General features: G+C 36.3%; 1 protein-coding gene across 2 annotated transcripts in view; it reads right to left on the bottom strand.

Moving 5' to 3' along the window:
* The window catches only part of EMC2 (ER membrane protein complex subunit 2), a 224939-nt gene that overhangs the window by 145486 nt on the left and 56362 nt on the right, over positions 1-23091 (bottom strand). For both annotated transcript variants that reach the window (XM_053715284.1, XM_053715286.1), the window contains exon 3: positions 16703-16816. In XM_053715284.1, the coding sequence (XP_053571259.1) occupies positions 16703-16816 (114 nt within the window). The remainder of the gene's footprint in view (positions 1-16702; positions 16817-23091) is intronic.

Below are 23091 nucleotides of genomic sequence, written 5' to 3'. Positions count from 1 at the left end.
AAATTTTTTTTGGCGCCTAACAACAGGGTAACTAGTGGGAGGCCCAGGGAAGCAGAAACGATGAAAATATCTAGCAGACGACGTGTGTTGTCCGAGCCTTGCCGAACACGAACAAAGCCCACCTGATCCAAATGGACTAGAGAGGGAAGAACCCCGACCATCCTGTTGGCCAGTATTTTTGAGTACATCTTAATATCCACATTTATTAGGGATATAGGCCTGTAACTCTCACAGCGACTTAGGTCCTTACCCGGCTTGGGGATGGTCACAATCTCTGCCTCCAAGTATTCTCTGGGGAAATGCCCTGTCTGGAAGGCCGAATTAAAAACAGATACCAAGGTGGGGCCAATTTCAGCTGAGAGTTTCTTATAGAAAATGGAAGAGAAGCCATCTGGCCCCGGGGCTTTATGTAGCTTCAGCTCCTTAATCACCTGAGTCACCTCTGCAATAGTAATTGGGTCTGACAGTAGTTCCTCTGCCTCAGTAGGGACTTTAGGTAAACTAAGGTCTGTAAGGCCCTTATGATGTCTTCCCTAGGGAGGGTCTGCCGCCCCTGAGTGTTTTTGTGTGTGTGTGTGTCTAAGTGTGTTTCCGAGTGTTTGCGTGTGTGTGTGTGTGTATCTGACTGTGTTTTTAGGTGTGTCTGAGTGTGTGTGTGCCTGAGTGTTTGTATGTGTGTGTGCCTGTGTTTTTGTGTGTCTGCTTTCTGGGGGGTGACACCAACTTACCGCACCGGGTGACACCAACCCTAGTGACGCCACTGCTTTTTGTTGACAGCCTGCCAATAGCTAGATACTAGAAGTTCAGTCTGTGTGTGTGTGGTGATTTGTGTAACATAGGCTGCCGAACATTCCCCCCCCCCCCCGAGATACTCTTATTATTCTTTTACAAGTGGAACTACACTTATCTACTGCAACATACAACATGGCCAGGGTTCTGCATAAGTTTGAGGAGGCTATGTGCACACTGCTAGAGGATATTCTTCAAGACCTCCGCTGGCTTGTCAAGAGCTGTTTCTGTGTGAGCCCAATGTCTACTCGTGATGTAAAACAGATCCATGACCATACTTCTGTGCTCTCTCACAGGATATCCTAATAGCTGCCGATGCTCTAGTTATGGATGACAGGAATAAAATCAGTTACTCTTATGTTGTAAAACCGGAACATATAAACCCCTTGTCCCTCACAGCTCAGAAGCAAGACGGCTATCTATACAGTACAGGTGATCCATTTAGCATGGAGGGGATTCCTATTTTTTATTCAAGCTATTATAGCCGAGGTGAAATCAGAGATAGGGGAAAGCCTTCAGGACTGCAAGCTGCACCTCTCGTGCAGGGAAGGCTACTTGCGAGTTATATATCTCAACAGCATCCGCTACACCGTTTATGTGCTATTGGAGCTGCAAACAGACTAGTTGGAATTGCCATCAGACTGGCGTAAAGTGCAGTTTGCGGCTGTCTTCTGCTAGCAATCAAATGTTCATCATGCATCTCATTCAAAGTTGGAGTGGGTTAGAGACGATTGTACTAGGTTTTAAGAACCATGCATGTCAGCTGTCCGGTAACTAGATGTATATCATTAATGGAGACGTTTTGTACAGAACATTAACTTTTGCAAGGTGGACAGACCTGATTGCTCTGTTTTTGATGATGTCAGAGTTCTGCGGAGTTCAGCTGGAATTATGTCCCTTTGATGAAGGAAATACAGTATATTTATAGCACCTTTTGCCTTTTGGTTAACCTTCCTTTGATAGGTTTTAAATATCTTGCTTGCCTCATTAGCTGGCTTTTCAGTATGGGAATTGTTAGTTCCCCTTAAAATGTGTTTAGCTTTATTAAAATAGCATTACTAGTTTCTATTTAGACCTTATAGCCAGATAAATTTGATATAACATCATTCTCTATGCGCCTGTTTAAAATTCCCAACTAGTCTTTTTAAATTATTACTATGTGTTCATTGGTGTCACTGCCTTAATATAATATTTTTTCTTTTGAGAGTGAACTTGCCTGTGTTGTCATTTCCTGTTATAAACTGAATACTACTATAGTATTGCTCCTTCCCCACACAGCTCACTATTTTCCTACGCTCACTAACGAGCTGTATTACATGTTAAAAAGCGGCCTACTTAGCTACCACTGACTGTCAAAGAAATAGCTGTGCACAGTTTAATACACACAGCAAAGAAGGAAACCGTCATTAGTAGAAATAATGTGCAAAGACAGACACTAAAAATGAAACAGAAGCTGCCTCCCCTGCCCTGATAGATGTGCTCTGTAGTTGATTACAATTCCTGCATAGCCTGGATTACCCTGGCCACAAAATAGTATCTGCAGTGACGGCAGCTGAAACTTACTTAACCCCTTAAAAGGATATTAAACACTACATATATGATAGATAGAACGACACATTCAATAAAAAGATTAGCTTGAGAATAACATATAGATGTATTTTTTACATTTTCATTAGCTGTTTAAATAGTGACAAGTTAAGTGTAAAGTTTTAGTGTCTATAAAACCATGGGAGCTGCCATGTTTTAACTTAGGTTACCTTCTCTGCTATGACCAAATAAGGACAGTTATAAATAGTTCAGTAGAGTGTGTAGCCAATGAATGTGTGGAATAGAACAGTGTTCTGCACTTCCATTCTGAAATGATGAACTTTTCAGTTCCTGTTAGACATGGAATTGCAGGATAAGGTGACAAAATAAATAATGAAAGCATATTGCAGTATATATATATATATATATATATATATATATATATATATATACACACACACACACACACATACACACACACTGTATATATATATAAAAAAATAAATAAATAAAGTAGACTCAATACATGAAATACAGGTGGTTAGGGAGTGTAGGGAAATAATGAGCTGTGTGAAGAAGAAATAATACAACACTATCATACAGTTCATAATAGAAAATAACACAGGCAAGTTCACTATCAATTTCAATTACAAAAAAATGTAATGCTTATATATTAAAAATATACTATTGAAGTCTTTTTACAAATATTGTACTTTGTTTTCTGACTTCACTGTCCCTTTAACAGCTGTATCCACTTGGAATCAGCAGTTCTCTGTAACTCAAGCTGTAACTAAGGTTATAACCCTTCTGCAGGGGTTAAACTCATGCCACTAAAGGGTTGTTGGTGCTTAAATTACAGTAAAAATGTATGTCACAGGGTTGACAAATCAGTGTAAAATGTAGGAGCCAGTAAGAATATTTAGGAGCCAGACAGTGGTATTTGTATATAGATATATTGAGAATAACCCAAAAAGTAAACCATAATGCCTGGGTTTGTCAAGCACTGATTTATGGTTTTCCCTAATATAAAGGGTCAGTCTGGTCCAAAATAAATGCTCATGATTCAGATAGGGCATGTATTTTTAAACAACTTTCCAAATGACTTTTATCACCAATTTTGCTTTGTTCTCTTGGTATTCTTAGTTGAAAGCTAAACCTAGGAGGCTCATATGCTAATTTCTTAGACCTTGAAGGCCGCCTCTTATCTAAATGCATTTTGACGGTTTTTCACCACTAGAGGGTGTAAGTTCATGTGTGTCATAGATAACACTGTGCTCACGCACGAGGAGTTACCTAGGAGTAAGCACTGATTGGCTAAAATGCAAGTCTGTCAAAAGAACTGAAATAAGCGTGCAGTTTGCAGAGGCTTAGATACAAGGTAATCAAAGAGGTAAAAATGTATATAAAACTGTGTTGGTTATGCAAAACTAGGGAATGCGTAATAAAGGGATTATCTATCTTTTAAAACAATAAAAATTCTGGTGTAGAAAAAGCCTTTGACAGGCTCAACTGGCGATTCTTAAGAGCCACCTTATATAAATTCGGGTTTGGAACATCTTTTATTGAAAAAATATTTGCCTTATACCAGTCCCCCACAGCTAGAATACATTTAAATAATACCCTCTCATCTCGCATAAATATTAGCCATAAATATTAGCAACGGAACAAGACAGGGATGTCCCCTCTCACCGCTATTATTTTTATTGGCAATGGAAACACTAGCCACAAATATTCAAAACAACCCAGATATAAAAGGGATCACAATAGACAAAACACATTACGAAATGGCATTATATGCCAATGATATAATGCTCACCCTTACCTCTCCCAGAACCTCGTTAATCGCTTTATCAATGGAATTTGAGATATAGTAAATAATCAAATTTTAAAGTTAACAAAATCAAATCTGAATTCCTTAGCTTATATAACCCTACCTCTATTATGCAAAATATACAAAACTATTCCAATACCAATATAAATCTAAATCCATAAAATACTTGGGCATACAACTTTCCGAAAACAAATTTATGCTATACTCACTAAATTACCATTCATTACTACAAAAAATATAAGAAAAGACCTATAGAGCTGGGAACAAAAACCTATGTCATGGTTAGGTCGCATTAACTCTGTCAAAATGACAATACTCCCAGAAATATTATATATCTTCCAGGCACTACCCATTTAATTTACATACCTTACAGAAAATTATAAAACACCTATATCTGGTTAAAGCACATGGCCAGAGTCTCTATGAAAACTATGTATATGCCAAAAGACAGGAGTGGTTTAGGAGTACCCAACCTAGAATATTATCATTATGCTACACACTTAGTTTGGATCATTAATTGGTGCAAACATGAGGAAGACAAGGCATGGATCTTACTAGAACATTTCTTAACTAAATCTCACAATCTTGGAAACTCATGCTGGTCCTCCACACAACAACAAAAACCTACAACTAATCCATCTAACTCATTTGTTGAAACAATTAGAATATGCGAAAAGCTGATAAAAAAAAATACCAACTAAATCCACGATCCCGTCCCCATTAACCTCTGTATTAACTAACCCAATTTTCAATACCCAACAAAATATAAATCAAGGTTATTATAGTACAATACATACTTTACTTCCCTATCACACCATTTTAACTAATGGCAAATTACACCCCAAACAGAACTGTCTGATATGGGCATACCCTACCTTCAATTAAGTCCTACTATCACCTTTCACCCGAGAGAAGCAAGATTACTAGAAACTTAACACCCTTTGAGCACTTATGCTACCTAAAAAAGTAATGTTAAAGGCAATTTGTCCAAATCCTATAAACTCATACTACAATACCATTCACGCAACTTGCCATCATATACACAAAAATGGGAAGAAATAGGTATTAAAATTACAGAAAAAGATTGGTTAAGTATTATCACACAAATGTCTTCCTCGGCTTCTTCTGTGAGCTTTAAAGAAACTAATATGAAAATACTTAGCAGATGGTACTATACACCTCACAGGTTGGCACAAATATTCCCAAACTCAGAGTTAATGCTAGAGAGAATGTGGCCACACAGGAACAGCATACCATATTTGGTGGTCATGCCTTAAAACTAGTAATTATTAGAAACTCATAATCCTAGAGATGACTAAAGCACTTAAATTCGACATCCAATGACCCATTAATATGTCTTTTTAATAAACTGACTAAACCAAAAACGTAGACTTCGATCCAAACAGTTCTGCTTAATGCTAAACTGTACCAAACAATTAATACCTAAACTTTGGAAGAATGTTGCCACCCCCTCAATAGATGAATGGATCTCCTCGGTTACATTAACACTTTCACTCGAAAAACACCAATACTTCATGATACGTAAGCTAGAGGATTATCACTCTATAAGATGTTATATATATATATATATATACACACATACATACACACATATATACACTATGCAAAAAAGGCAGCACTCACTGGTCATTTTTGTAAGTAAAATTTAGCTTTTAATAATACAAAAAGTTAAAATCTTGGTAAAAACATGACTCTTCGATGCCTAACTGGCATCTTTTTCAAATGTCCCAAAAGGTAAATCCAAAGTGGTTACACCAGCTATGTGGTGTTCCCCATGAGAGCATGGGGAACACCACATAGCTGGTGTGACCACTTTGGATTTACCTTTTGGAACATTTGAAAAAGATGCCAGTTAGGCATCGAAGCGTCATGTTTTTCCCAAGATTTTAACTTTTTGTATTATTAAAAGCTAAATTTTACTTACAAATGACCAGTGAGTGCTGCCTTTTTTGCATGGTACATACTGTTTTGATATTGCACCCTGGCAGCTGCTACTAAATATATGGTGTGCATTTATATATATATATATATATATATATATATATATATATATATATATATATATATATATATATATATATATATATATATATATATATAATATAAAATAATTGAAACATGTCTTAATGCTCTTGTATGCTGCAATACTTGTGTAATATGTCTATTACCTACCTGTAATTTCTATTATATGACTATATTTCTGCAACCTTATCTTGTAATGTTTGAACTATTCAATAAAAATGTATAATAAAAAAAAATTCTGGTGTTGACTGTCCCTTTAAGATTGGGTTGTACTAGCAACTTATCCCCCTCATAAGTGAACAATGGTCATTTCAATAAAATAATTTCCAAATGAATGTCCTCATTGGTAAACAGAGCATACCATCTCATATGTATTAAAAAGGCAATGCTGACTCTGCAGTCTACAGGTACATAACACATACCGGTATATGCAATTACAGAGGGTTTCAGTAAAATCTTTACTATTAATAATGAAAGACCTGTACCAAGTTTTGTATTTAATTTGCACTCTGTTTAATTAGAATCAAAACATTTTACCAAGTACTAAACCCCTGCACATGACCAACGCACTTAGGTAGGCATGAACATAATTGACTGCAGATGTTGCCCAATACAATACTGACTGTAAAGAGTGCAAAGTCTGTTTCATCTGACAAGCTCATTTTTAATGTATAGAAAAATGGTCATTGTAGTGCTTGGTTTTGGATGAGCTTGCATGCATCTTTTGCATTGGATTGTCATCTTTAATGAGACACAAACCATTGTTTTAATATACCACATCAGAAAACCCTTTGTAGATTTGTTTAAATAATAAAAAAAAAAAGATAGGGGGGGCCTGCAGGAAATAAAGCACTTGTTTTACGGTAATGGCAGTTCACACATGTAAAACCCTACAACAAGGAAAAAGAAGGTAATGCTAGAAAAATGTACTTGAAAAGCAGAAAAAAACTCTGAGGTCTAGGCAAAAGGAAATCAAAGCTGGGCTCAACTAGGATCTATGGCATTAAAGAAAGTAGGGAAAATATGCAGACTAGGCAGGGAACAAGGCTCTTATCTGTCATCTACATCTATGTATATATATTCAAGAATGACTGCAATGTAAGAACAATTTTATTACTATTAAAAACCTTGCTGCGTTTTTGCAAAACAAGTAATTGTATCCTTTTCAAAATATAGAGAAAAGTTTAAATAGCCTTAAAATATATAAAAAATGTTGAAGTAGGGAGCAATTTAGTAGTATCTAATTTATACACACAGTGGATTGGCTTATTTTCTATCTTTCATAATTATTTTGTTGCAGTAGGGGGAACATTTTTGGTTACTTAAAGGCACATGAAAGCCAAAATTAAAAACTTTAATGATTAAGATAAATGTGGGGGGAAACCTGCTCTTTCATATGGATGGCAGAAAATGGTTGAGTACTGAGTCCCTTTAAATGGTGATTTAGTCATATTATTATTAGCACGGGTTGCGATAACCAATAAGGTGCCTAAGATAACCTACATGCATATTACAAGTTGAAAGTAAAAGCGTTTGATTAAAAATAAAAAAAACACAAGTTGTTCTATGTGAAGAACATTGGAATGTAAAATATGCATAACTACTTTTGGGTTTAGCTCTGTTAGTCTAATGTGGTGCGTGGTTGGCGTGCGAGCGATAAGGGTTAGGTTTTTCTTTTTTAACAGCACTCTTCATTAAAGTCTATGGGGAGAAGTTAGCTAGGTCGCGATAATCAAAGTCCTGAAGTTAGTGCACATCAGGTTTTGTTTGCAAACACTTTAATTTTGACTTGTAATGCACGTGTAAACCCACCCTTGTTAAAAGTTTACATCCAGCAGTGTTTGCGCATGAGCAAAATCACTAAATAGCGCTCCACTTGTAATCTGGCCCATATACAGGCTTTAGAAATAACATGTTTAAATGCTGCTTGTTCATTTGGATGATAGAATACGTTTAAGCACAACGTCCCTTTAAGTTAATTACCAGTTACAAGCGTTACATTTTTCATAAGAATGAATCATATTGCTGGTCATATGATAACATTTCTGATGCCTACAATGCATGTACCAATCTTTTGCTTACAAAGCAAAAGAATATCATTTTAGATTAGGGGTTTTCAAAATCTTTGGTGGTGGGCCTCACTACTGACAACATTTACAAGACAGACACCCCCACCCCCCAATAAAAAATATTTTTTTGCTTTAATTTTGGGAATTTACATCTGATGCAGGGTTCACGCACAGCTTTCAAGAACTGATTCTGCTCAACCAAAAGAATGGATTTGCTAACATTTCAATTTGCACTGTGTTAAACTCAAGTTACTAATCAAGACAACAAAAGCCAAGGAGTCTGAGCAATTTAGACCTTAGTGTCTTTCTTCAACCTGCGTCCTGCCCTTTGCCTTATTTCACCACAAAATGGCAAGTGTCATTGTCTCTTCTTGCAGCTTGTGGTTTCCATAAAATAGTGCAAAGTGTCACTGCTTCCACGCCTCCCCTTATATATGCTCTAGCACCCCCTTAAGGAGGCCCTCCTCACACGTTGAAAACCACTGGTTTAGATTATCCCTTATGGATGTCAGCCTGCACTTGTCACTAGTATACTGACTTTGCCAGCCTGTATTCACTGTTTGAGATGTGTGTAACGTTGTACACCATGAGTATGGTACACTCTCAAAGTCTCTAATGCCAGTACTCAAGATCTACAGGATTTCAGGATCAATCTAGAGCAAGTGAGTTGATACAGAGCAGTCACTTTAAATACAATTGACTAAAAAGTGCATGCTCTCTTCTAAGCAACGTATGCCACAAGATAATTAAAAATGGATTTACAATATCAAGCTAAGTGCATCATATCTTTTAGATCCAGAAAAGGTTTTCACACAGGCATGTGATGTCATCAATGTGTGACAGGACCAGATCACGATTGCCTACAACATGTGGAGAAGTAAAATACCCTTGTTTGTCAGATTACACAACTTTGAGGATATGCAGGATTACCTGTGAGAAACCTTTTTCTAGATCTAAAGGATTCACGATATCAAGCAAGAAAGTATAGCAGTGTACCTTCTACTTGCTGCTTATTACCTTATTAGCTAAAATTTGACTACACGCTTTTCCTTGTCATTGGAATTAGTGACTGTTTTCCTTCACTGTCTACAGCTAACCAACGCTTATGTCTGAGAAATCAGAGACTTACCTGCTACTAACTGCTTTCATTTCCTGCAGCTAATTGCTAATCTGGCTATTGTTCAATGGACATAGATCCTCAATATGTTTTCCATGATAACAAGTCGCCACTCTGTGCAGTGGTGTTGTCATTTTTTCTATGTATGTTATATAAACAGTGTATATGATGTATATACTTTATGGAAAGACTTAATGTAGAGACCTATTCATGTATGCAGTCTGCCTGGCATAGATCCTCATATGGTACTCCATGGTGACAGATTCCTGCACTAGCTGCAGGGTTACCATCTGGTAGAGGTGTTGCAGGCTTATGCATTGTGGTTTATATACACATTAAGCTGTAAGTAGTTCTCCTATTATAGAATTTTGATCAGAAGCTGGAAATGCTTGTGTGTATATTATTTAATACTGAATCATGTTTGTTTAGGCTATTGATGCACATTGACATGCTGAGTGTCTGATGTGGTGCGAATGTACAGATATTCACATAATAAATTTATTCAATTTGAATCTTTTTTTCTGTGAGTATTGACTCTTTTTTGAGTGCTGAAATCCCTGTCTTTTAAGAGAGCTAATTAACTCTCACATACTCTTTCTTCTGATACTGTATTCAAACTATATGTATACTTAGGAATATGTTCACAGAAATTATTTGGTATATATTATTATAGCTGTGTCCGCAAAACATATGTTTAATATATCATTTTAATATATACTTTAACATTTTTTTTTTCTTTTGCAAATTAGAGGGTCGTTGGATAGGGGCAGTGTGAAATGCATCTATATAAGCCAAGGGAGAATAAAGCAGATTTAAGAAACTGAAGCTATGGAAAAGATGACATCTCATATCCTTTCTTTCTCTCCTATAAAAAGTATTATAGATTAGATAAATTAAACCTTTTTTGCGATTTCATTATATTTAGAGACACATTTTTGGTTGTGACTGAATATAACAGAAAACTTGAAAGCTCTAACAGAATGTAACATTACGTGTTTGCCTCGCTGGCTGAGAATTAAATATACTTTTGTTTGCAAATATAATTGGTTTTGCTATATATATTTTGTTTACAATTAGTTGACTTGAACATAATTTGCTTGCTATTTCCCCCTTAATCAAGGGCATATTTTTTAATGTTTTATTATTATCAAAATAAACTGTGTAACCGCATAATCCCTCCCAGAACTAAACAGATAGCTGTTCAACAATAAAAGGCAATTTATGTGTTTAATTATTGCATAGATATTATAGTGCAAAAATGACATGCTCTAATATGTAACTGACCTTCCAACTCTATGTGTTTGACCCCAAGAAAGCAGAGAACGGTTATTGCTTAGTGCACACAGCCAGTATGCCAAATAGCAGTAGTATTTGCACAGCTGGGTCATGCAACGGCTGATTGGCTCACCATCCAAGTCAACACATAGAACTTGTACTGTATTCACCAAATGCTACTAGTCAATACTGGTAATCAAAATTTGCATACAGTCCTACACACAGTGCACGTGTAAATAACAAAAAAAATCACTGTAATGTCCCTTTAAAGCACCTGACATTTCAGTACCACATAGGAGGTTACAACATGTTACTGCAGGTGACCCCACTTTAGCTGAAGTCACAGAAAAATATACAGAAAGGATTTACATTGAGCAAGACTTTGCGTACATTCATAAATCAGGATTTTCAGCTGTTTCCCAATCCTACAAAAAAGTAAGCTTTTTGTCCTATTGCTCGAGAATTGAGAAAATCACTAGTGCTGCCAAAGTTCACAGCTCTGCAAGATAAATGAGCTTTTACTATTGGAGCTCTGTTTAATATTGTTTAAAGGTACCAAATGATAGTCTTGTGCCAAAGAGGGTCAAATTTCCTATATGTTAGGTGACCATTTCCTGGAATATGTTTTTGTTGGAACAGCGACTGCTCATAGGAGACCTAATTATCAGCAGAATGCAATCCTGTTGAGACCAGGCAAGGGGTACCTAAGCAAGAGGAGATGTAATGCTTAATGTATACTCCAAGACGCCTACTTAGATGACCAGCTGAGTGATGATAGTGTAGTAAGCCAATACAAAGTTGACATCTCTGCCAAAAAAGATATTTTGCAGATCTCTAACAGCAAACAAATTATAATCAAGCTCAGTGAGTTTGTTCTGAGTCCTTATACCATGCGTAGTAAACGTGATCTTTTATTTCTCCCATATGTATAGTCAATATTTTCTTTATATCTTTCTACCTCACTCTGTTACAAACGGAAAACGTTAATAAAAGCATGCAAAATCTATAAAACTGTCAGGTATGAGTCGTGTGAAAAGCTCTGAATGGAAGTTGCCCAACAGATTGTTTGTCATATCGATTGAGTATGCACATACAAGTAAATGCAGATTTTGTTGCAGTATAGCTAATTCTGGTGAACATTCATAAGGTGTCATGAAAATGCTGTCCATTCAAAGCAAAAAGTTGTATATACACATATTGCTATTTATATTAAGTTTAAATTAAAGTGTATACGGTATCATTTGCTAAAAATTTTTTATATAATGCTTTTAAAGTCTAAAGAACATTCATTTTTCATGGTGTGTAAAATAAATAAAATGATTTATGTGCACACTCCTGAGCTTATGCCCCTGCTTTTCAACAAAATATACCAAGAAAACAAAGTCAATTTGATAATAGAATTTAGAAAGTTGATTAAAATTGCATGATCTAGCTGAATCATTAAAGTGAAAGTCAATCCTAGCGTTGTACAAACGCTAGGATTGACTATTGAAACAAATAAAGGGGACTTTAATTCATGACGTATAAGATTGGGAACAAAAGGGTGCAACAGCACTACACTAGTGTTGAGGAGATGCTGGTATCATTGGATTAATTTCCTTAGCTTGAGTGCTTATGCATGAATTAACTTGAGACAAAATCAACATAGAAGTTGAAAAAAGTATGCATCTATTAGCACTTCATTCTCCTTCGCAGGAATTATAATTTAGACATCAATTGGGGAATGAAGTTAGGTGATGTAGTTAAAATTTAACCTTTATTGGTTTGATTAAAAAAACAGAACACAACAACAAAGTTTTTTAAAAACACAAAATGATTTAGACCTGTAGAAAGTGTTATTTAACCACTCATAGGTATAAGTATTGTAATAATATACCCCTTTTCCCTAAATAGAGAAACACTGGGTTAAATTTGAAGTGTGGTGATCTGGTCCCCTGATAGGTGATAAATATGGAGATGGAATTTTGAAGTCTCCTGAGAGGGTAAATTGGTCAAGTGATTGATCTGAATTAGTGTCACAGACTGGGCAAAATTTGTTGTGGTTGTGTTATAACTTATTCCCATAAGTGTCAATATTGCTCAAAGGTCAGTTATGTGCTTACTGTTATATCAGATCAGTTACATTGAGTTGTTTTATCCTTCTCTTTAATAGAGTTCCACTAAGGATGGTAGTGATTTTACTATCAAGGTAATTACACTCTGACTGGAGAACGGATATATAGAAATAAATGTGGATAAGGTAACCACAATTGTATAATACTTGTTGTCACACAATGTCTTTTGTCAGTGGCTCATACCGTCCAATGTGCAATAAACTCGCCTAAAATCTTTGTTTATGTTGACAAAGATTTATGATAGATATTTTATTTATATGATTATTATCAATGAAAATATTGGATAGTTAGGTGAGGTTCCACATTTCTGGTAATTAAGTCTGATACCTGATAATTATTATAATACCATGTCTCAAGTTAGTTACTCTATATATTTATTAATTCAATAAGAATCACAAGTATCACACTTGTACAAGTATAAGTAGATTAAAATACAAGTTGCTGTTAAATGCAGTATTTTGGTTGTGTTTGGATTGCCTTGTAACTGCAATCTTACTTGTATTTAGTTTTTAATCTGATAGTCAGTAACAGCTGACACACACTGATTTTCAGTCTATTCGTTCACTCAATAACTTGATATCACTCTCAGAGAATAATACAATTTTTAATCTTGATAATGTGCGCTTGATTTGTTTGGTATACTGAAGTTTAGTTAAACCACCATGTTGTGGGGAGTATTATCCAAAAAACTCCAGTGAGTTATACATTGTAACTAAATTGTTGCATAAACGTAATGTATCAGTATTAACACTCCTATGTAAACCATATAAAGAGGATTATTAGACTTACAGCCTAGATAGCCATTAAGAAGCGTTACCGTTAGTACAAAGTGTCTATAAGCACCTATATATACGCCGCTTGATTGTATCTTTATAGTTAGGATACTAAGTGGAGGCTGATGTCTATTTAGACATTGTATTACATTACGGGTTTACATGCATCAGTTGCACATTGCATACTGTTGCTATATTGGAGCGTTATTCAAAATGTGAGCCCCCTGGATAGCACTCTTAGATATTAAGTTTGTATAGTTGGTTAATAAAGTGGTCAGTTTGTAAGTCACTTTGTTAATAAAGCGAACACTGATTTAACTAAACATCACACATATCTCAGATTCACATCGCCATTATTTTAAACATAGAGACTACATATCACGCATATCTCAGATTCACACAACCATTAATTTTTCTATTGAAATTAGGTACAACGCTATGTTGCTATCAAAGGAGTGGTAACAACTGGTTCTACTATATTATTAGGTTAGCAGCCATATTACTAATTGTGCGGTCTAAATCTATTGCTAAGTTTAAAAGATAATGGGGGTTGAAAGAGGTTCAACACCCTCCCCTGACATGTTTCGCAGTCTTAGCCCCAACTAAGACGGCGAAACATGTCGGGGGAGGGTGTTGAACCTCTTTCAACCCCCATTATCTTTTAAACTTAGCAATAGATTTAGACCTAGATTTTAACAGCAACGTGTATTTTAATCTACTTATACTTGTACAAGTGTGATACTTGTGATTCTTATTGAATTAATAAATATATAGAGTAACTAACTTGAGACATGGTATTATAATAATTATCAGGTATCAGACTTAATTACCAGAAATGTGGAACCTCACCTAACTATCCAATATTTTCGTTGATAATAATCATATAAATAAAATATCTATCATAAATCTTTGTCAACATAAACAAAGATTTTAGGAGAGTTTATTGCACATTGGACGGTATGAGCCACTGACAAAAGACATTGTGTGACAACAAGTATTATACAATTGTGGTTACCTTATCCACATTTATTTCTATATATCCGTTCTCCAGTCAGAGTGTAATTACCTTGATAGTAAAATCACTACCATCCTTAGTGGAACTCTATTAAAGAGAAGGATAAAACGACTCAATGTAACTGATCTGATATAACAGTAAGCACATAGAAACATAGAAACATAGATATTGACGGCAGATAAGAGCCATAGGCCCAGCAAGTCTGCCCGACCTTACCTAACAGTATAAACTTATCTAGTTCGTAGGATAGCCTTATGCTTGTCCCATGCATTTTTAAAGTCCCCCACAGTGTTTGTTGCTACTACCTCTTGAGGAAGTTTATTCCATAAATCAATCACTCTTTCTGTAAAGAAGTGCTTCCTCAAATTACTCCTGAATCTATTACCCTTTAGCTTGAGCTCATGACCCCTTGTTCTTGAATTTTCCATTTTATGTAAAATACCCACAGTCTCAGTTTTACTAAACCCTTTAATGTACTTGAAAGTTGCTATCATATCACCTCTTTCCCTTCTCTCCTCTAAGCTATACATATTTAGGTCATTGAGCCTATCCTGGTAAGTTTTATTTTTTAGACCATGTACCATTTTGGTAGCCCTCCTTTGCACAGATTCAAGTTTGTTAATATCCTTCTGAAGATATGGCCTCCAGAACTGCACACAATACTCAAGATGAGGCCTAACTAATGATCTATAAAGTGGCATAAGAACCTTACTATTTCTGCTGCAAATACCTCTACCAATACATCCAAGCATTCTGCTAGCCTTACTCGCTGCATTACTACATTGTTTACTAAGTTTTAAATCATCTGAAATAATAATTCCCAAGTCCTGTTCCTCATCTGTAACAGTCAGTAAAGTGTCATTGAGTCAGAACTGACCCCTGAGGAACACCACTAGTAACAGCCCCCTCTGCTGAATGAACTCCATTTACTAAGACACTTTGTTTTCTGTCCTTAAGCCAGCATTCCACCCAGTTCACAATTTTTGAATCTAGACCAAGGAGATATAGTTTGTGAATTAGTTTATTGTGTGGGACGGTGTCAAATGCTTTGCTGAAATCTAGATATGCTACATCAACTGCTCCACCCTTGTCTAATACTTTTGTTACATAATCAAAGAAGTCAATTAGATTAGTCTGACATGATCTCCCTGAAGTAAAACCATGCTGATTTTGGTCCTCTAAATTGTTTGTCTTTATGTAAGTCATAATTCTTTCTTTTAAGAGGCTTTCCATTAATTTCCCTACTACTGAAGTTAAACTAACTGGCCTGTAGTTGCCAGATTCTTCTCTACTGCTCTTTTTATGAAGCGGTATTACATTTGCTATTCTCCAATCATCTGGGACAGCTCCTGTTAATAGTGACTGATTAAACAGATCAGTTAATGGGACAGTTAGCACTGATCGAAGTTCTTTTAAAACCCTTGGATGAATATTATCAGGACCCACTGCCTTTTTAACATTTATTTTTGATAATGCTAACAAAACCTCATCCTCTGTAAAAAGATTACTGTTAAGCTTGTTTCTATTTTTCGTAGCATCCCTTAATGTAGGCATTGTATCTTCACAATCTTTTGTGAAAACAGAACAGAAGTAATCATTGAGACAGTCTGCAATCTGCTTATCTCCTTCTATTATTCTACCATCAACTGATTTCAATTTTACTATTCCTACCTTATTTTTTCTTCTTTCACTGATATATCTAAAGAATGTTTTGTCCCCATGTTTTACTGACTGTTCCGATGTAGACAAATTGAAATCACGCGATCGTGCAAACGACCTCCAGACCGCGATCAAATCATCAAGCGCAATAGGCTTCAGGACAGCCGTTGGCTATGAAGTTGTATTCCATCATAACGGCTTTAAAGCCCAGCGCAGTTGTGACGGAATACAACGGCATAACGGCGGGAAAGGGTTAAAGTAAAGTCAAAGCAGCATTTAAAAAGCATGTCAATATTTTCAAATTAAAAAAGTTCAAGCTGTTAAGTTTCTAAAACATGGAGTCAATATTTTAAAAAAAAAAAAAAAAAAAAAAAAAAACAGAATTACATTTCTGAGAGTTTAATCTAAATATGGGTGAAAATATCAAACAAAAACTGGTGTTTTACTACTTTTATAAAAGTTTACAAACATTAAATTATAACAAGCTTACTATCATCTCCAAGCTTGGAAGCATGTTCGTTTATTAACTCTTCACCGACTTCAATGATTTGCTCACTGTTACGATAGTTCTCTTCTCTCCAGTTTCTCATCTTATCTCGCATGTCTGTAATGTAAATATCAGAAAAGTACATTAAGCAAATAAACCACAGAACAAATGGACAAGCTTATTTTAACTGACCACATACTCAGGAGGAACATACATCACATACATAGGGGCACTGTGGTGCAGGCTTTTTTAGCCTCTCAGCCACCTCAGAGGTGGGTAGATAAATCACCTACTCAGGGTGATTGACATACCTTGGCAAGGGCAGCATTCCAAAAGAGGGCTCATGTGCCATATTACCATGGCTGGTGCTACAATAGAGGCAGACTATGTGACTGATAAAGGGCATTTTATTTTTTTCCATGTGTATATTTCTTTTTTGCTGCCTAACTTTGGCTTCAAAGTAGCAGCCATATGTGGTGGCATAATGGTTAGAATGGGAGGGGGACTCTCTTAAAGGGCAAGTCAACCTAAAAATTATTCTAACATATTTAGATAAAATGTATTTAACGAAGTTGACAGCAAAACTGTAGGCCAATTATGCTTTAAATATAGTTTGCAAGTAAAACCACTTACTATTTCACCTCGAGCCGTTTTGAAATGGCCGCCTGACCCCTCTTGTCCCAACGTCACCCTCCAGCTGCACTGAGTGGACCCTGCACCAAGCCGACATTGCTCGTTCCTCTGCTTTGCGCATGTGTAATGCGCCAGTTTTGGAGTCAGGAAGGAAACAAACCGCTCAGTACCATATTGGTTGTTCTATGCGGCGCATCAGTGTCCCACATCAGTTGGAGGGGTAATTGAAGTCATCAGAAGAACAGTGGTCCCACAGCAGTTCTTACAACTCCAACTGCTGTGGGACAGCTGTGCTTCTGATGACTTCAATTACCACATTGCTGCTGACAGCCGCAGGGTTGACCACAGGCTGAGGATCACCTGGTAGTCACTGGAATGGTCAGCCAGCATGATATATTTAAAGGTCTGCTTTTATCTGGATACTGATGTCAGACTAAATAGGAAAATGCTCATTGTAGTTCAACAAGATTTGTAGATAACAGTAACTAATAATTGCATCTTCATACACCAATGTAACAGATTGCACATTATATCAGATCTCTTCTGGCTCCAGTAAAGCATATTTTCATCTCCGGTGTAGACATGTGCAGATATAACAGCACCACCCCAGTTTTAAATGCAATGCAAGTTAAAGGGACAGTCTACACCAGAATTTTTATTGTTTTAAAAGATAGATAATCCCTTTATTACCCATTTCCCAGTTTTGCACAACTAACACAGTTATAATAATATACTTTTAACCTCTGTGATTATCTTGTATCTAAGCCTCTGCAAACTGCCCCTTTTTTCAGTTCTTTTGACAGACTTGCAGTCTAGCCAATCAGTGCCTGCTCCCAGATAACTTCTCATGCACTAGCACAGTGTTATCTATATGAAATACGTGAACTAACACCCTCTAGTGGTGAAAAACTGTTAAAATGCAATCTGAAAGAGGTGGGCTTCAAGGTCTAAGAAATTAGCATATGAACCTCCTAGGTTAAGCTTTCAACTAAGAATTCCAAGAGAACAAAGCAAAATTGGTGATAAAAGTAAATTGGAAAATTGTTTAAAATTACATGCTCTATCTGAATCATGAAAGTTTATTTTGGCCTAGACTGTCCCTTTAACTCCTTTAGTAAATCCAAAGGGCTAGTCCATTTTTGCAAAGCACTGCAACCACTTAACACTGTATGCTCTGATTGTTTGCTATAACGTGCAATCTGTTACATTGGTTATCTACAAATCTTATTGAACTACAATGAGCGTTTTCCTATTTAGTCTGACATCAGTATCCAGATAAAAGCAGACCTTTAAATATATCATGCTGGCTGACAGCCGAAGACTACCATTCCAGTGACTACCAGGTGATCCTCAGCCTGGGGTCAACCCTGCGGCTGTCAGCAGCAATGTGGTAATTAAAGTCATCAGAAGCACAGTGGTCCCACAGCAGTTGGAGTTGTAAGAACTGCTGTGGGACCGCTGTACTTCTGATGACTTCAATTACCACTCCAACTGCTGTCGAACATTGGTGCGCCTCATAGAACAACCGCTATGGTACTAAGGGGTTTGTTTTCTTCCTGACTGCAAAACAGGCAATTGCGCATGCACGAAACAGAGGAACGAGCAGGATCGACTTGGAACACTCAGTGGAGCTGGAGGGTGACGTCAGGACAGGAGGGGTCAGGCGGCCATTTAAAAACGGCTTGAGGTGAAATAGTAAGTGGTTTTACTTGCAAACTATATTTAGAGCATAATTGGCCTACAGTTTGCTGTCAACATCGTTAAATACATTATCTAAATATGTAATAATAATTTGTAGGTTGACTTGTCCTTTAAATCACAGGGTGGCATCTGACTGAAATAACTCATAGCCCAGTCCCTGCACTTTAGCAGTCTTCATAAAAGTTGATGCAGCCGGGGAAAACAGTCAAGCTCATCTCCAACTAAAGCCTAATGGGTATTACTGGGATTCATGGGCACTTGTAGGAGCACCGACAGTCTTCCAACCTTTGATATAGTGCAAAATATCAGTGCACTATCTTCTTCTCCTACATGCATACCGATACATTAAAGTATATAGGTGGCCATAATCATAATTCACCACAACATGCAAATTAGTGTAGTGTGCTCATTCTTAGTGTATAAATGTTTTGCATCATTATGTAGCACAGAGATCTCACCATCAGTGTATAGGTACCCATCATCATTATACAGCGCAACCGGTTCCGTTTTGTAGTGTATGAACCCTCAACCTCATTATACAGCGCAGCATATGCTATCAGTGTATAGGTACTCTTCATTAATTACACAGTGCAGCATGTTTATTAGTGTATAGATGCCTTGTATTACCATAGAGTGCAGAGTGTTTTGTTTATTAGTGTATAAATATTCATTATCACTACACAGTGAAACTTCTCCAAAATAACTGTTTGTTGTACTGGTGCCCTAGCTAAAACTTGCCAGTACTAGACATGTAAAATGTATACTTCAGGGAAAACGTATCAAGATTCATTTGCATCTTATGAAAACTTTTAGTTCATGCAGAAATTAACCATTGTAAATATTATAAATTAGATTAACAGTCAAGAAATTGATGTGACAAATCTATTTTCTCTATAATTATAGATAAAAGTTATCTATAGCTGCTTAACCCCTTAGTGACCGGAGCACTTTTCCATTTGTTGACCGTTTGGGACCAAGGCTATTTCTGCGGTGTTTGTGTTTAGCTGTAATTTTCCTTTTACTCATTTACTGTACCCACACATATTATATACTGTCTTTCACGCCATTAAATGGAATTTATAAAGATACCATTATTTTCATCATATCCTACAATTTACTATAAAAAAATGATAAAATATGATGAAAAAAATGGAAAAAAAAACCCACACTTTTTCTAACTTTGACCCCCAAAATCTGTTACAAATCTACAACCACCAAAAAACATGCTAAATAGTTTCTAAATTTTGTCCTGAGTTTAGAAGTACCCAATGTTTACATGTTCTTTGCTTTTTTTGCAAGTTCTAGGGCATTAAGTTCAAGTTGCACCTTGCTATTTTCAAAATTAGCAATAGTTACATAGGAACACTGCTATTTGTCAGGAATCCCGGAATAACCCTTAACTAATAATATATATATATATATATATATATATATATATATATATATATATATATATATATATATATATATATATATATATATATATATATATATTTTTTTTTTTTTTTTTTTAGTAGACAACCCGAAGTATTGATCTAGGCCCATTTTGGTATATTTCATGCCACCATTTAACCGCCAAATGCGATCAAATAAAAAAAATTGTTCACTTTTTTTTACAAACTTTTTCACAATATTAGGTTTCTCACTGAAATTATTTACAAACAGCTTGTGCAATTATGGCACAAATGGTTGAAAATGCTTCTCTGGGATCCCCTCTGTTCAGAAATAGACCTATATGGCTTTGGCATTGCTTTTTGGTAATTAGAAGGCCGCTAAATGCCTCTGCGCACCACACTTCTATTATGTCCAGCAGTTAAGGGGTTAATTGGGTAGCTTGTAGGGTTAATTTTAGCTTTAGTGTAGAGATCAGCCTCCCACCTGACACATCCCAACCCCTGATCCCTCCCTGACCCCCCTTAAACAGCTCTTTACCCTCCCCCACATCACAATTGTCACCGCCATCTTAAAGCGACAGTCTAGTCCAAAATAAACTTCCATGATTCAGATAGAGAATGTCATTTTAAACAATTTTCCAATTAACTTTGATCACCAATTTTGCTTTGTTCTCTTGGTATTCTAAGTTGAAAGTTAAGTCTAGGAGGTTCATATGCTAATTTCTAAGCCCTTGAAGGCCGCCTCTTCTCTCAGGGCATTTTGACACTTTTTCACCACTAGAGGGTGTTAGTCCATGTGTGTCATATAGATAACACTGTGCTCACGCACGTGGAGTTCAGGTGAGCCAGCTCTGATTGGCTAAAATGGATGTCTGTCAAAAGAACTGAAATAAGGAGGCAGTCTGCAGAGGTTTAGATACAAGGTAATCAGAGGTAAAAAGTGTATTTATATAACTGTGTTGGTTGTGCAAAACTTGGGAATAGGTAATAAAGGGATTATCTATCTTTTTAAACAATAAAAAAAAAAAAATCTGTTGTAGACTGTCCCTTTAAGTCTGTCAGTACTAAACAAAATGTTTTATGTGTTTTTTTTTTGTTTCTTTATATATATATAGTTCTGCAATGTTGGATCCCTCTTAGCCCCCAACCTCCCTGCTTTTCCCCCCCACCCCCAAACAGCTCTCTAACCCTCCCCCCTCTACCTAGTTACCGGGTCTGCCAGTACCCAATTTGTTAAAAAATAAAAATAAAAAAAAAAGTGTCAATTCTTAAATAAATAAAATCCACAATCCCCCTCCCATCGGATTCCCCCTCCCACTCCCTCCTTCTTATGCATTAATACTGGAAATGTGGCGTGCACACCCCCCCCCCCCCCCCGTGCGCGCACTCAGAGCCGACAATTAGAAGGAAAAATACCACTAATGTGCCGCCAACCCGCCTCCCTGCTGCTGCTCCCACCAACGATCGGCAACATCAATGTATGTATGTACATACGTACGTATTTAGAACATGTTCTTCTCAGTGAAGAACATTGGAATGTGAAATATTCATATTCTCATGTCTGGTTTGCGTGCAAGTAGGTTGTTCGCTTTTCATCCCACTTTTTTCTCCATTAACTTCTATGGAGGAATAATTTATCACACACTCAATATTCTAAGTAAGGCTTTTTTCGAGCGCAGGTATAGCACGCAAGCGAAAACTGTTTACTTTCAACTCATAATATGAGCGCAACCAGACAAAAATTCATTTCTTTCATATTGGCAAGAGTCCATGAGCTAGTGACGTATGGGATATACAATCAATCCTACCAGGAGGGGCAAAGTTTCCCAAACCTCAAAATGCCTATAAATACACCCCTCACCACACCCACAATTCAGTTTAACGAATAGCCAAGTAGTGGGGCGATAAAGAAAGGAGAAAAAAGCAACAACAAAGGAATTTGGAAATAATTGTGCTTTATACAAAAAATTCAATATGAAAGAAATTAATTTATCAGGTAAGTTCTTACATGAATTATGTGTTCTTTCATGTAATTGGCAAGAGTCCATGAGCTAGTGACGTATGGGATAGAAATACCCAAGAAGTTGAACTCCACGCAAGAGTCACTAGAGAGGGAGGGATAAAATAAAAACAGCCATTTCGCTGAAAAAAAATAATCCACAACCCAAATATAAGTTTATTCTCATATAAGCAGAAGAATCAAACTGAAACAGCTGCCTGAAGAACTTTTCTACCAAAAACTGCTTACGAATAAGCAAATACATCAAAATGGTAGAATTTAGTAAATGTATGCAAAGAAGACCAAGTTGCTGCTTTGCAAATCTGATCAACTGAAGATTCATTCTTAAAAGCCCAAGAAGTGGAAACTGATCTAGTAGAATGAGCTGTAATTCTCTGAGGCGGGGCTTTACCCGACTCCAAATAAGCTTGATGAATCAAAAGCTTTAACCACAATGCCAAAGAAATGGCAGAAGCCTTCTGACCTTTCCTGGAACCAGAAAAGATAACAAATAGACTAGAAGTCTTGCTGAAATCTTTAGTAGCTTTAAAATAATATTTCAGAGCTCTCACCACAACCAAAGAATGTAAAGATCTCTCCAAAGAATTCTTAGGATTAGGACACAAAGAAGGGACAACAATTTCTCTATTAATGTTGTTAGAACT

The sequence above is a fragment of the Bombina bombina genome, chromosome 5 (genome assembly GCF_027579735.1).
Source record: "Bombina bombina isolate aBomBom1 chromosome 5, aBomBom1.pri, whole genome shotgun sequence".
NCBI classification, from domain to species: Eukaryota; Metazoa; Chordata; class Amphibia; order Anura; family Bombinatoridae; genus Bombina; species Bombina bombina.
This window is presented reverse-complemented; position numbering and strand designations above follow the sequence as displayed.